We start from the raw sequence: 17,209 nt of genomic DNA on the forward strand, positions 1-17,209 counted from the left end.
CCCTATTTACACTATTAAGACAATTTTGTTTTTAAAGATGATATGTTTTAATACAAATATTAAAGGTCAATTTCACACTCTTCCTTATATTTTAAACAGGTCTTGACAAAAGAATTTTATAGCCTTCAAACATCAACAGAAAAGCGCATTACTGAGCTACAGGCTAAAAATTCTGACTATCAAGTTCGACTAGAAACTTATGAAAAATTAGAACAAGAACTCGACGATGTGACGATGCAAGCAGCGGAAAGTAAGTGTCAATTGATCAGTTTTTTTTTTTTTTTTTTAACTGTTTCTCTTTTAACTCCTCTAACTTCACAATGACTAACTTTGGATAGAGATTTCATTTAACTAAATATAAAAGATGATTGATGAAGGAAGAATGTTCCATGAAAGAAATCAAAAATAATCAAAGAGTAAATCATTTTTCCGTAACTTTTAAACATAAAATATCACCGGATGTCAAAACACAATAGACACTCATAAGTAGTGGTACTCCTTTATCAGAGATGACTTTTCCATAGGCAGGTAGACAACTTGGCAGTAGGGCAGTGGCACCAAGTGCCACATTTGAGTACCTAGAAGAGAAACAGGTTAGGGTTAATAAAAAATTATAAATATATTACTTATGCTTTAGTGCTAATGACTAACAAAAGAAATACAGTATGCACAGTTAATCAGCAGCTCCAATATGGATATGCTAAACTGACGCTTGCGGTCTTCAACTGGGATTTAAAAGTTAATACAGAAGGGACATCTCTTATAGTAACAGGCAGGCGATTCCACCTCTTTGGGGCCCTGACAACTTAAAGCTCCGTTCCTACAGTTATTTTATTAATCCTTGGAATCAGCAGCAGACTGGCATCTTGAGATCTTAATTTGCATTTTGGTTTCTAAGTAATGATAAGTTCAGATACGTAACTGGACCGTAGCCATTTAAGGCTTTATATGTTAAAAGGAGGATTTTTCTTCCCGTAACGGGAAGAAAGGCAGCGCAGGCTTGGGAGGGAGGGAGGCAATCAGGCACAGACGCACAAGCGGGAGGGAGGCAGGCAGGCACAGACACGCACAGGCGAGAGAGACAGACAGACAGACAGACAGGCGAGAGAGAGAGAGACAGACAGACAGACAGACAGACACAGGCGAGAGAGAGACAGACCGACAGGCGAAAGAGAGAGAGACAGACCGACACGCACAGGCGAGAGAGAGAGACAGACAGACAGACACGCACAGGCGAGAGAGAAACAGACAACAACAACATTTATTTATATAGCACATTTTCATACAAAAAAATGTAGCTCAAAGTGCTTTACAAAATGAAGAATAGAAAAATAGAAGACACAATAAAAAATAAAAATAAGTCAACATTAATTAACATAGAATAAGTAAGGTCCGATGGCCAGGGTGGACAGAAAAACAAAAAAAAATCTCAAGAGGCTGGAGAAAAAAAATAAAATCTGTAGGGATTCCAGACCAAGAGACCACCCAGTCCCCTCTGGGCAATCTACCTAACATTAATCAAACAGTCCTCTTTGTATTTAGGGTTCTTATGGAAGGACTTGATGATGATGACGTAGAGTTCTGGCTTTCAGTCCATCAATGTTGGAGCATCATCATGCTTTGAGTAGGTGGTGGTGGTGCAGGCCGCCACCACAAAGAAACCGGAAAAAGAAACAGAAGAGAGAGTTGGGGTCAGTACGGATTTTGGAGCCACTATGAATAGTTATTATGATGAATTGAACATACAGAGTATCAGTATTAAGTTAAAGTGAAGTTATAAAAAGGCCATGTTAAAGTAATGTGTTTTCAGCAGTGTTTTAAAGTGCTCTATTGTATTAGCCTGGCAAATTCCTATTGGCAGGCTATTCCAGATTTTAGGTGCATAACAGCAGAAGGCCACCTCACCACTTCTTTTAAGTTTAGCTTTTGGAATTCTAAGGAGACACTCATTTGATGATCTAAGGTTATGATTTGGAATATAGGGTGTCAGACATTCCGATATATAAGATTGAGCGAGATTATTTAAGGCTTTATAAACCATAAGCAGAATTTTAAAGTCAATCCTGAATGACACAGGCAACCAGTGTAGTGACATCAAAACTGGAGAAATGTGTTCGGATTTTCTTTTCCTAGTTAGGATTCTAGCAGCTGCATTCTGCACTCATTGCAAGTGATTTATGTCTTTTTTGGGTAGTCCTGAGAGGAGTGCGTTACAGTAATCTAGTCTACTGAAACCAAAAGCGTGAATTAATTTCTCAGCATCTTTCAATGATATAAGAGGTCTAACTTTTGCTATGTTTCTTAAGTGAAAAAATGCTGTCCTAGTGGTCTGATGAATATGCGATTTAAAATTCAAATTAGTCAACAGTTACCCCTAAGTTTTTTACTTCTGTCTTAACTTTTAATCCTAATGCATCAAGTTTATTTCTGATAACCTCATTGAATCCATTATTGCCAATTACTAAAATTTCAGTTTTCTCTTTATTTAGTTTGAGAAAATTACTATTTATCCATTCAGAAATACCAGTAAGACATTGTGTTAGTGAATCAATAGAATCGGGGTCATCAGGTGCTATTGATAAGTACAGCTGTGTGTCATCAGCATAGCTGTGGTAGCTCACGTTGTAACCTGAGATAATCTGACCTAACAGAAGCATATAGATTGAGAACAGCAGCGGACCCATGATAGAGGCTTATGGAACACCATATCATGTGTCTTTGAGATGTGATTACCACAACTCGCAAAGAATTTTCTACCTGCCAGGTAGGATTCAAACCAATTTAAGACACTGCCAGAGAGGCCCACCCATTGACTAAGGCGATTTCTAAGAATATTGTGATCAATGGTGTCAAATGCGGCACTCAGATCTAAGAGGATGAGAACAGGTAAATGGCCTCTGTCTGCATTTACCCGCAAGTCATTTACTACTTTAACGAGTGCAGTTTCTGTGCTGTGATTTGTTCTGAAACCTGACTGAAATTTATCAAGGCAGACACGGACAGGCGAGAGAGAGACAGACAGACAGACAGACGCACAGGAGAGAGGCGCAGGTGCGAGAGACGGACAGACAGACAGGCGCGAGAGAGAGACACACGCACACACAGACACAGGCGCGAGAGAGAGAGACACACACACAGACACACAGGCCAGAGACACAGACACGCACAGGCGCATGTGCGCGAGAGAGAGACATGCACACACACGTGCACAGGCACGCACGCAAGAGAGAGACACAGACATAAACATGCCCTCGAATGGCAGAGAATAGATGCAACTTACATTCAATGTCAAATTCATCTTCTCTCTTTCTTCAGTGCTTTTGTCTTCAGCTGAATTGCAGGGATGCGGTTGGCTTTCAGCTTTTATCACCCTCTGGGCGATTGCCCATGACTTTACACTGTTGGTTACTTCTCCTTGTTGGATGTCGACTTTACTCCAGTTGAACTTACTTGAGGATTTGATTGGTTTTCTGGTGCTTTCACTGCTTTGTTTCAGCTTGCTGCTGCTAATGTTAAAGTATTTTTTTATCTGTTTTAACATATTAAATACTAGGGTGCGGTGAGCACCTACAGTACTCTTCGTAATGTTTGATCTACCCTTGTGTTCTACAGTTTAAATTACTAATCAAACAGTTCAGATGTGATTATAGCATACATTGCAGTCTTTAATTTAAGGGGATTTGCATACATTTTGGTCACACCATGTAGACATTACAGCACTTTTTATACATGTTCCTCCTATTTCACTGGACCATAATTTGGGGAGAATTGGCATTACAGATGTTTAGCATTACTGAGATGTCTTTCATTTCTTTATTAGTGCAGCATTTTTCAACATGAGGTCAAGAACTGTGCCAGTTAAAGTCAAACAAGCCATTATGAGGCTGACAAACAAGAATAAAGTATAAACATTAGAGGCATTGGTAAAACCTTAGGATTACTTAAATCAATTGTCTGGAATATCATTAAAAAGAACACAATAGATAGACCTATATATGTTTAGATAGAAAGATATATATATATAAAATACAGAAAGGATTCCAAAGTATTCAGACCCCTTGACTTTCTGCACACTTTATTGTGGTGGTGTTCATTTAGTTTTGCAAAGCATTTAAATACTAATATGAATAGGAGATTTCAGTTTTTTTCTTTTTAATACATTTGGAAACCTTTTTAAAACATGTTTTTACTTTATGATTATGGTTATATTGATGGGCAAAAGCGGCAAATTTAAATCTACAACATAATAAAGTATACAGAAAATGAAGAGTTCTAAATACTTTATGAACTTACTGTATACAAGAAGTAATGTATATTTTTCCCTTAGGTGAAAAGCACAATGTCTTAAACACATTGATGATTTGTATATTTTAGCAGGGTAAATGGTGCTAATCAGGATGGGATAAAGTGCAGGTGTGGTTGTTAAATACATTTTCCAGGGGGAAAAATTTTGACCCCAATCCAAACTTTCTGTAATTAAACCCACATTGGAGAGTGGGAGTCACTTTGTATACCTTTACCAAGTCTCAGAAATGGCTTAGGGCACATCTCTAATAAAGAGTTATTGCAATCAATAAATGAAACTCCAGGAAAAAAAAAATTGTAAAGAAACAGCTTATTGAGTTTCCCAGCACAATTTTCAACTCGGCAAAATTTGATGGAGTTAGGTTCAATGTTGTTGATTTGCATACCGGACAAAGAAACAAACACACATTTAGCTTTATATATTAGATAGTTCTAATTGGTTGCACTGATTACTGTCTGCAGTGATGTATGTATTTGTCCAGTTCACATTGATCATACAAATCCAGGAGAAGTTCATATATGCTTTTTAAAAAAATTTCATATTTTGTGCTTGTCTGTAAGCAAATTACAGTATAGCCCTTTGTAAATTTAAGAAGAATATATTTTTTTTGTAGAATATTACAATTTTTCTCATTTTGCTTCCTCCAGTGGAAAACGATGAAGAAGCAGAGAGAGTTCTTTTTTCTTATGGTTATGGTGCAAATGTTCCAACTACTGCAAAACGAAGGCTTAAACAAAGGTGGGACCTGTTTGTTTTTTGCAGATTATTGCTTACATAGTTTTACTAACTTTAATACACATGTACAGTTAGATTACCTTGATTTATCTTCTTTTTCTATAAATTTCTTGACTGGATTTTTATTAGACCTCGTTACAATCCTATTTCTTTGTTTTCATTTTTGTTTTTACTCCCCAAAACGATTGCATAAAAATGTTTCTTGGATGGGTTTTTTTCTGTTTTTGCAGCTTAAGAATGGCTTCTTTCACCTGCATGGAGAGCTCCTTTGACCGCATGTTCTCTGTTCACAGCAAAATCTTCCACATACATGCACCACACCTCAAATTAACTCCAGGCCTTTTATCTGCTTAATTGATAATGACCTAACGACGGACTTGCCCACACCTGCCCATGAGATAGCCTTTGAGTCAATTGTCCAATTACTTTTGAGCCCCTGAAATGAAGGGATTGTGTTAAAAAAATGCTTTAGTTGCCTCACATTTTTTTGCAATCGTTTTGTTAACCCCACTGAATTAAAGCTGAAAGTCTGAACTTCAACTGCATCTGAGTTGTTTCATTTAAAATTCATTGTGGTAATGTACAGAACCAAAATTGGAAAAAAATTGTCTCTGTCCAAATATTTATGGACCTAACTGTATGTAGCTGAATATTACATATGTTACTCCTTTTTTATAGACCTGTTTTTCTATAGCCTAATAAATTTATTAAAAAAAAGCTACAATAAATTACTTGCATATCTAACATAAAAATGAACATTTAATTCAGGATAGTCAAGCAGTATTTAACATTTCATTTTTTTTTGTGTGCTTCGGTCATACCTTCACATACTGTCTTTAATGAGCATTACAGTATTTTGTTACTTAATTTGTAATATTATAAGGCTAAGTTTATTAATCTTGTATACCTTAACAGAAAGTGTTTTGAATTTCAAAGATTAGCAGATGCTGTACCAGTATGTTTTGTGGATAGTAAGGGTGCATTCCATTGTGCAGAATATCCTACAAAAAGCAATATGAAGTTAGAATAGATACATAGATAGATAGATAGATACTTTATTAATCCCAACTTGCTTTGTTTACATTATGTGACAAGAAAAAACAGAATCAAGATTAATATTTCATGAGATAAACAAATGGAAACCACTAGGCTTTGTATGCTTGTTTTTTCCTTTATTAATTATATCCTGGATATATATTTATAAACTAAATGTCATTTTGTTTGTCATGGAAATATGTATCTTCAGATGGTCCCATCTGAGCTTGTCAGTCTAACAAACAATATAGAAACACTGTATTAAAACTCTGACTAATGTTTTACTGTTGACAATGTAAAAGTATTGCTGTTCCCTGGTTAGCCTTGACCCATCTTAATTTTTGACAACTTTTTAAGTGACCTTAGCTATACATCCTCCTATTCTCTCTTTCTGTATATGTGTATACATATTATATACATTTCATATATGTATATAATGTGAACATTTACAATGTATGTGTATACACAGAGTCACAAAATGTATACATAGTCTGAATGATTTTAAATACGTTTATTAAGATACCTTTAAATTTTACAATTAAAATTAAAAAAGACAAATGTAGAATCATTTTGAGTCATCACAAGTGTTCATACTTTTAGCCATTGTGGTCCAGGCACTGATGATAATGCAGATCAATGGATTTGCAAACATCAGGATTCATTTCATTTGATATATGGGAACATTCTTTCTTTTTCAATTGCTGCTTTTAATTCATGGATTGTTATTGGTTTTGTGCAGTAAACCTTAACTTTGACTTGTCTCCATAAAAAAATCTCAATTGATGTGAGGTCTGGTGAACACGATGGGAATTCATTGGTACCTCGTTGTCCAGTCCATCTTTTAGGCAGATTTTTATCAAGCTATTCTCTCACATCACAATGGTATTGGGAAGCTGCTCATCTTTCTGGAAATGAAACGCCTCTTTCCCAGTCTCCACTCAGATGTGTGGCATAATGGGTTCCTGCAGCAAGTTCAAATAAATGAAACCAGTTAGTGTTGTCAATAAATGGTCCAATTAATCCTAATGTTGACAATCCACACTGCAGTTTTACCCCTGCTAAGTTCACATCGTGTACCTCTGTAACAAGAGAATTCTCAATAACCCAATAGCTACAATTGTGGCAATTAATCAAGTGATTTACTTAAATGTGGCAACATCGCTACACACAGTCTTGTTTGAAAGCTATGTGTTATCTGCCTCTTCCACTAGGACTTTAGGATAAATTTCCTTTTCTCAAGCTTTGTCTCATTTCTTCCATTATTTCAATTCAGTTGCACATGAAAAAGAACAAACATTTAGTGAGTTATGGGCAGTAAATTTGGTATATGTTTGAGCTTACTTTTGTTGTAATTAATTTAAATGAAAAAAATGTACATGTTGTGACGATATGGGTCCTGCACTTTATTTTGAACACTAAATTGGTTTTGGATTTTTTTGTTTGAAATAAAAGCACTGTTTGCACTTTGCACCTTCCCCTTGCTTCATTTGGTTGTTTTTAGTGTGGAATTGTTTTTAGTGCTTTTATTATTTTGACTGGTATGACTATTGTTAGAAATTTTCAAGTACTTACACAATTTCTGCCTTATTATTGTTCCTTCAGGTCTTTTAATTGACAGAATTATACTTTTCCCAGTATAATAAATTGTTTATTTTTCTTCATACTTTTGTTTTGATCGGTCTTTCAAAATAGTCTCATTATATTTTGGTACATTTTCCTTTTTTTCCCCAGTGTTTTTTTCTAACGTGGTAAAAAAGTGTACATTTGCACAGCACTTTATGCATGACTGGAAGTAAGCAAATTACTCTGGAAGGCACAATAATAAGTGAGAAAAACAATCAAAAACACTAGGCTGAAGTAGCTACTTCTTCAGCTGGTTACTTATTTGCAAAAATAACTCACTGTTGTGAGAGTAGTGATACACTCTCTCATCAACACGTGTCAGAAAAAAATCAGCATGTCATGTCTGGAAGTGCTTTGTGCTTGAGGCACAAAGGTTTCAGTGTACAATTGCAGGAATTGTGCTTATTATTTAAAAAAAAAAACACATACATAGGCTTTAATTTTTTTGACACTTTTATACTCATTATGGAGTTAGTTCAGTAATAGATTTGTGCATGCTTTGAAAGTGCTGTGATGTGATTGATCAGATGTGAGTTTTAATCCTTCAACTTATAATGTCACAAACGTGTAAGAAGAGGTATGATAATGTTATGGTGAATCACTTTTAATGCTATATCCTACACAGTCCCGAAAGTGGATAAGGGCCTTCCCATTCTCAACCATGTCTGTAGATTTCTGTTTAAGTAAACATCCATTTCCTAACTGCTTTATACAGTTCAGGGTCAAAGTGAACCGTTTACAATGTCAGTGCTAACAGATGTTGTAGCAAAACAGTATACTTCATCGATAAATATAAATATGCAAATGCTAAATTTGTTTCACTCTGTTTTTGAGTCGTTACTGAGCTAAGTGGAATCACATGGTTTCATATCACTAATAGACCTTTTTTATATCGGCCATATTGTAATGGAGTAGTATTGCAAGCACAGATGTAAGTAATGACATTCATTAAGGTCCCAATTATGCTACACTGAAATTGAAGAGAAGCTTGATTAATGTTACTAGTGACACCTGTGCAACTTATATTAGAAGGAGATAGCCAGTGAAAGTCATAATCTCCTCCAATAAGTTCAAAATTTGTTAGCTTAAATCTCTCTTAATATTGATCCAAGACACATGCAATTTTAGTTCCATGGGTTACTCATATAACCAAATCAGCATGCCAAATTTTGTTAAAATCTGTGACACCCAAAAGTGTGATGATTTGACATGGAATTAATCCCCCTAACAAAATGAAATCAATTTATTTTTTAATTCCATTTGGACAGTGAATGTTCTTTGAGAGTCTTTGAAAAATTAGTTTAAAGTAAATATACTCTTGTTTTCTTACAATTCTGGTAATCTGGAATCTCTTTTTTTCTTTTTTCTCACAAAAATCCCATTTATTATTTTAAATCCTTCTTTATTAAAGTCTCCATAATAATTTTATTGAGATGTACTGTCATCTATTAGCAAAAATCAAAGCAAAAAACTCTAGTATCTCCTTGTTTTAATGTGAAGATGTTGGAACATAAATTTGAATTATGTCAATTTGGTAATTTTTAGAACTAGTCTTGCTATTCTGTCTGCAACTCCTTCAGTTTCAGCGATTTGGGATATAATGTTTTTAATATTAATAAACTTGCACCTGATGTTGATTTCCCTGTCTGCTGATTTAAAATAATTGCATGGCCTGATTTGAGTTGTAACTGCCACTCAGTTTTCCTGTTTACTTCCGGCAACCCATTATCTACCCATTTTATATTTGTAAATTAACTTTCTACCAAGCTGTCTTTGCTAAGAAGTTATCAGCAAAAGGTAAGCAAATCAGTTTTATTTGCCAGGCGTCTACTGTTCTAACCCAGACATTATTACCCACTGATTTCCTGCAAGACTTACCATTGCCTCGTTCATTTCATTATCTGGGCAATTGGTATTTCATTAGCAACAAATCTATATTCATTTATGCTTTTTCTTAAAAGATGTACATATAATCCAGCCTCATTGGGCCACATGTTTTGGGCCCGGCGCCAAATTAACATCATTCTGGACCGAAATCTTTAAATGCCTATCAGACAGCCTTGGTTTCACAATCTCTCCTAACCCATTAACAGCTGTGTTTGGGGTACTCCCAGATGGGCTTAAAGTGGAGAAAGACAAACAAACTGTAATTGCCTTTACTACGCTATTGGCACGTAGACTTATCTTGCTCAACTGGAAGAATCCTAACTCTCCTCTTTTAAGTCAGTGGCTAACTGATGTTATATACAATTTGAAACTGGAAAAAATCTAATTTGTACTTTGAGGAGCTGTGCAGAACATTTTCAAAACCTGGCAGGATCGAATCAATAAAATTTTAGAATAAGCTTTTAAAGCACTGAGGAAGCAGATTCTCTCCCCATTTTCTTTTTTTTCTTTTTCTTCATTTATCTATATTCACTTATTAATTTATTTACTTATTTTACTAGCTTTAAGTTTAACTCTGATGGCTTAGCTGTCTTACTCAGGGGTAGGGTTTGATTTGTTTTCTATCCTATTTTAGTAAAAATTTATTTATTTATATGTAATGTTGTGTGATTTCAATAAAATCGAAAGAAAAAAAAAAGATTTCAACCCATTTATATTGGCAGCATAGCTAGTTCGTACATCTAAGAAATAAACAACCAAAAAAATGTACATATATAAAACATGTGGGAAGGTATGTATTTTTATGTATATTGTATTATTTTTGTTTTGACCTTATTTTTTGTTTAGATTGCATTTCTTTTATTCATACTTTATTTGTAATTATATTACATGCTAAGCTTTTAAGTAGAAGTTTTCTAAATAAGAATGAATGAAATTGAATTATAATTGAATATTCTTGTTTTGGTCAAACTTTTTGCTGCCACCATTTTCTTAATATAGTGACCAGTTTTAAACTGTTATATTTAGTAACTTCTGTGTTGTTGCTATTGCAGACATCAGTTATCATGCATCTTTTGAGACTTTTTTATATCCAGTGTATACTGTATTTTGTAGCCTTATATAGTACTTATGTATACCTTATTTGTATTTTGCTATATTTACTTCTGTTTTGTATAGTGTGCATTTAGCAAGAAGGTTGCTTCAGTTGGAGAGACAAAATACTGTACTGAGAAAAGACTTGATGCACCAGTCTTCACTGACTGACCAAGTTTCCCGAGAGGTAAATTTATTATACCCTTTCTTTCCCTTTATGGAAGCCTCAAAAACTTTTTTTTTTTAGAGAAATGTTTGTAACTATTTTATTTTAGTACATTTTAAGTAATGCTTTCATCTTCTTTAGTTCTGTTCATCTAATTTATATTTTATTTAATTATTAATACATAATTAAAGCAAGTTGTGTGTCTATTTGTTGGTATTTTATCTTTGCTTCTTTCTTCCATTTTTCTAAACTGCTTGTACCATTCACACTAAATTTAAATTACATTAATGCGTTTCTGATTTATCCAGTACCTGAATGTTTATCAATTTAGTATGTTCAGTTATTTTTTATTACTAATTTCTAATGCCTTCAGTACATTGGGATTTATGTTACAATTAACTCTAATTCTCTAATTGCTGAACTTGATTATCTTGATCTCTACGTGCTGATCTTGAAATCTGTGTGGTAGTGCAACACTGAATCATTTTTTCATCCTAAGATATCAAAAACATTTTGATATAAGTAGCAAAAGTAGATCTACATTTTCAGGTAGGAACAGTGACTTTTTGTCATTCACAATACCTCCTGTAATTGAAATAACAAACGTGTTCACTTGGAACAGAGGTTGCTGGAGTTAATGGATGTATTCTGTCCAGTGGGGACAGCACTGAACTTTTTGAAGAAATTTTTTGCTACCATTGCAGTGCCATAGGAAACACTTGTCTGCACATCTAAATTTCTTGCTGTGCCACTGATTTAATAATTGATCTCCAAGGAGATCTTTCAGTGGTGACTTCTTAGGAAATGGTTTCTAGTGCATTTTAACAACTAACAACTGAAAGTTATTTTGTATTCCTATTGTTTTCCATCAGCTGATCTTGGTAGGTTAGACTCACGTACTACTAGTGAACAAGCCTATACTATAATTGTCTTCAAATCCACTTTCGGTCACCACACACAAAGTGAACAATTGGATGCCATCATCACTTAACATTTACTGCCCATCAATTAATATTGATAGATAGTATTGATACAATATTGAGAAAAGTATTCAATATTGATGTGATATTGAGGTTTTAAAGCGAAAATTACATTTAAAAAAACCATGACAACAAAATACTTCTAGCATTAACTCCAGTTTGACTTTATCAAAATAAAAGCCTGTGCTATGCCTGCGGTGCTCCTGATGGGATGCTAATTTTTGAAGTTCATACATTAGAGTCAGTGAGAACAAGCTGTTCACAAGATCTGACCACAGGCCCCTATTGTGTCTATGCTCCACCTCACTTCTTGGTTATGTATGCCATGTTAATGTGATTCTCTGATTGAAGAACTTATCCTTAACAAGTTTTCAACTGTGTCCAGATGTTCTTGTTGAACACACTTAATTCCAGACATCTTGTGCTTGAAGTTAAGTGCGTTAACTCAATGTAAGCAGAGATACAACCAAAAGCACAACCACTTGTAGAGGATACACGCACATGACTGAGAATGTAAGCAATAATAGAGTGGGTTTTGAGCTCCACCTAGTGCCAGACACACAAACTATCTTAGGAGCCTGCCATGAAGTCTGAAGTTACACTACAATTTTTACTTATTAAATACAGTAATTTTTAATTTATTGGACATGACGTTCACATCTCTGGAAGTTTGTAACTTGAATGTTCATATGTAGGGGACTTACTGTATGTAATCATATAAAGGACCCACTCCCAACTCACCAACCCACACATCTCTATGAATACAGCCATCCAGTCAGCAGTAGCAGCTGACCACTCATTGGAGCTGTTAATCCAACATGCTGAATGTTCCAAAAGCACTAAATTGTAAAAGTTGGATTTCCATAGATTTGAAAAAAGATAATCACGACACTTGTAATCAGAGGCTAAAGCCAGTTTAAAAAGAAGTTTGCACTGTATATAAGAGTTAGTGCAGACAGATCGAAAAGAAGGAAAACAGGAGGTATAAGAGTGAAATTAAAAGGCAAGATCTTAGGATAGTTGCATTCTAAAGACCATAAGAGAGCAACAGGACAGTCCCAGTACATGTTGAAAAGATGCCTTAGTTGTTAAAAGAGCAGAGTTTACATAAGGGCCTGGGAGCAATTCCCATGCCAAAATGGTTACGTGATGTAATGTGTAGATGGTGCACAGATTTAAACTGAATGTGCTCAGTATTTGGATTTTTGGAGACCAGAGGAATATCCTTAAAGTAAATTCCAGGGCAATGAAGGAGCAGAGTGAATATAAAGGGCCAAAGGAGAGAAGGAAAAGTAGGAGGCTTTGATAAGATTTGCATAAAATGTACAAACTGGGTTCATAACAGGAGTAATGGAGTGAAACAGATCATATAAAGGGGGAGAAGATGCGAAGGTATCAGTATAACAATGTCAGTGTTCTCCCTAGCGCTTCGCCCGGCTAATTTAGTTGAGCGCCTGGCTGTCATCTCGTATGACATTGTGAGATGACAGCCGCAGATCTGTAGGCACAGGCAGATCTAATGATCTGCAGAGATGGCAAGGGACGAGCGGGCGGGTGGGCAAATATTGTTAAAGCTAATAGCGGCGACAAAGCATAGCAGAGTTCACAAGCAAAGAGTATGGGGAGGTGGGGTTTCGAGAGCGGGCTGTATATGGTACTAGTGTGGGTGTAGCAGCTTAATACAGTAGCAAGGAGTATGGAGAGGTGGGTGGGCGAGAGGGGGCTGTACATGCTAATAGCGGGAGTGGAGCGGCAGTTCACAAGCAAAGAGGATGTGGAGGTGGGTGGGCAAGAGGAGGTCTGATAAAATAAAAAAAAAAAGTCCAGTGAAACCAGCCTGTCAGATATCAGAAAAAAGGGCGTCAGGAAATGATGTCTCTGTTCTCAGCGTCAGCTCAGTCTGTATAGTGCGGCTGAGTGTACAGCAGCTCTCTTCTTGTAAAGTACATAGCAAACCAATATACAGTGGGTACGGAAAAAGGCCAAAAAGTTCTATCTTGGAGTTTGCTAAAAGACATCTGAAGGACTCTGTGATGGTGAGAAATAAGATTCTCTGGTCTGATGAGACCAAGATAGAACTTTTTTGCCTTAATTCTAAGTGGTATGTGTGGAGACAACCAGGCACTGCTCATCACTTGTCCAATACAGTCCCCACAGTGAAGCAATGGCGGTGGCAGCATCATGCTGTGGGGTAGTTTTTAAGCTGCAGGGACAGGACGACTGGTTGCAATAGAGGGAAAGATGAATGAGGCCAAGTACAGGGATATCCTGGACAAAAACCTTTTCCAGAGTGCTAAGGACCTCAGACTGGGCCGAAGGTTTACCTTCCAACAAGACAATGACCCTAAGCACACAGCTAAAAAAACGAAGGAGTGGCTTCCCAACAACTCTGTTACTGTTCTTGAATGGCCCATCCAGAGCCCTGACTTAAACCCAATTGAGAATCTCTGGAGAGACCTAAAAATGGCTGTCCACCAACGTTAACCATCCAACCTGACAGAACTGGAGAGGATCTGCAAGGAGGAATGGCAGAGGATCCCCAAATCCAGGTGTGGAAAACTTGTTGCTTCTTTCCCAAGAAGACTCATGGCTGTATTAGCTCAAAAGGGTGCTTCTACTAAATACTGAGCAAAGGGTCTGAATACTTAGGACCATGTGATATTTCAGTTTTTCTTTTCTAATAAATCTGCAACAATTTCAAAAATTCATTTTTTTGTCTGTCAATATGGGGTGCTGTGTGTACATTAATGAGGGAATAAATTAATTTAAATGATTTTAGCAAATGGCTGCAATATAACAAAAAGTGAAAAGTTGAAGGGGGTCTGAATACTTTCCGTACCCACTGTATATCTATAGATATAGGTTCTTCGTCGCTGCAAAGCACGGGGATTTTGCTATATACAGTGTATATATATATATATATATGTGTGTATATATATATATATGTGTGTATATATATATATATATGTGTGTATATATATATATATATGTGTGTATATATATATATATATGTGTGTGTATATATATATATATATATATATATATATATATATATATATATATATATGTATATATATATGTATATATATATATATATATATATATACTAGCAAAATACCAGCTACAGAGAGAGAAGTAGTGTGTTAAAGAAGCAATGAAAAAGAAAAGGAAACATTTTGAAAATAACGTAACATGATTGTCAATGTAATTGTTTTGTCACTGTTGTGAGTGATGAGCATTGTTGTCATATATATTTCCACACACACACAAACATATATATATATACATATCTATACATATACACATATATATACACACACACACACATATATACATACATATATATCTACATATATACATATACATACACACACATATATACACACACAGCTATTTCGTATCAGTGCAATACGCTGCTTGTTAAAACAGATAACTCCCGCTCTTACGTGCAAGTCTGCGTGGAGATTATGAACTATCGTATTTGTTCAAGTTGTATTTAAATTTTAAATAGAAGGAATTTTTATTTAGTCGACAGAAATATCTTAGGTAGGAATGGTAAAAACAGACAGGAATATTATTCGTGAATAAATCAACTCAAACCTTAAACAACTTATAATATTTTGCTCTCCATAAAAATATATCCTGTCTAAATTATACAAGTTAGAAATACAGTAAACGTTAAAAGAACAAACATTCAAATTTCTTTACTCTTATGTAATTTTATATAAAAAATAAACTTAGATTTTAAATATCCCAAAAGATTTTGCTCTCCATAAAAATATATCCTGTCAAAATTATACAAATTCAAATATGAACATGCTGCATAACAAAACCTGGAAATATAAATAAAATGTGTTCCTTTTAGCAATAACAAATCAAATCATTCAGTTGTCTTTGCTCATATGTCATTTTAGAGCTGGACGCCTGGCATCTTTTTTTGGCAACAAGTTCGTTTCTGTTTGGTGTGAGGTTCTGTGTTGTGGAGATTCTCAGGATGGATTGCAGATGCTCATCAGTGAGGCGACTCCTGTGTGCTGTTTTGTTAGTCTTTATCACTGAGAAGAGCTTCTCACACAGATATGTGCTACCAAACATGCACAAGGTTCGAGCCGCATGTAGACGGACTTTTTTTGTTCTTCAAAGTCACCAAAGCGCCGTGCAAACTCAGTGCGCTCAGTTTATCAGCAAATTGCGTATTTTGGGAACACCGTAGTGACGACTTGGTTTAACATTACTTGGCAACAGGGAAAGTGGGGCAAGGTGCACTTGGTGCATTTGTGTCTCCCATAAAAGCAGCTTCACTTGAAATCACTTTGTGATTGTGCAGATTCTTATTTAATTATGCTGCTTTCAGTATCTTCTGCATTGCATTCAGGTTACCCTGATGTTTTATCTCATAGTGCCGTCTTAGATTAAATTCTGTAATTACAGCCACATTAGCTCCACAAATGAGACACACGGGTTCAGTAAACATATACTCAGCCTCCCATCGGTTTTTAAAGGCTCTATTTTCAGAATCAACTTTTCTCTTCAGCATCGTGTGAGCTAGCTTCGCAATAACTTGTTCGGCAAGGCAGCTGAAGCGCTGCATTATGGGATCTGTAGTTTATTGTGTTACCAGCGCTTCATATACCCGGGCTTTAATAACAATAATACAGTATATAAAATGATCTCGCAGGCCGGATATAATTATCGCCGGGCGGTTGTGGCCCGCGGCCCTTGAGTTTGACACATATGGACTAAATAGAACTTGAAAAGATATATTTTTTCAAATGTGATCGCGCAATTCAAATAGAGTTGTCGCACTACAGCCTGCATCCTCCCTCTCTGTTACTTTTTTACCGTTCATCTAATGAATACACTGAGTATGGCTTTACCAAAACAATCATTGATGGTGAATAAAGTATCCATTATTCGAGTATGTAGATTGGCATATATATATATATATACATATATATATATATATATATATATATATATATATATATATATATATATATATATATATATATATATACACACCCACGTATCGCAGCGAGTAGTGTGTTAAAAAGGTAGAAAAAGAAAAGGGAACATTTTAAAAATAACGTAACATGACTGTCAATATACAGTATTTGTTTTGTGAGTGTTACTGAGTGTTGCTGTCATCAAGGATTTGATTATCATTATTTCTTTCAATCAGGTTCGTATTTGTAGGATGTGTTGTGTTCAAGTTACATTCCGTGTTTGTCAATCGTTGTAAAGATGACAGGTTTCATTCATCGATTCGTTTCTTACTGCATCAATAAACAGCTCGTCTTCTTCTTTATCTGAGACCTGACACACTGCATGCACGGGTTTTTTTTACACTGTCTTCCTTTAGCGGGACATTGACTTTTTCCAACG

At 35.4% G+C, this 17,209-nt stretch overlaps 1 protein-coding gene across 1 annotated transcript in view; it reads left to right on the plus strand.

The window, feature by feature from the left end:
- Positions 1-17,209, plus strand: part of pibf1 (progesterone immunomodulatory binding factor 1) — a 186,768-nt gene that overhangs the window by 106,313 nt on the left and 63,246 nt on the right. The window contains exons 12-14 of the mRNA XM_039745337.1: positions 100-250; positions 4,954-5,044; positions 10,763-10,865. Of these exons, the coding sequence (XP_039601271.1) occupies positions 100-250; positions 4,954-5,044; positions 10,763-10,865 (345 nt within the window). The remainder of the gene's footprint in view (positions 1-99; positions 251-4,953; positions 5,045-10,762; positions 10,866-17,209) is intronic.

Source organism: Polypterus senegalus, chromosome 2 (assembly GCF_016835505.1).
Source record: "Polypterus senegalus isolate Bchr_013 chromosome 2, ASM1683550v1, whole genome shotgun sequence".
Lineage (NCBI taxonomy): Eukaryota > Metazoa > Chordata > Cladistia > Polypteriformes > Polypteridae > Polypterus > Polypterus senegalus.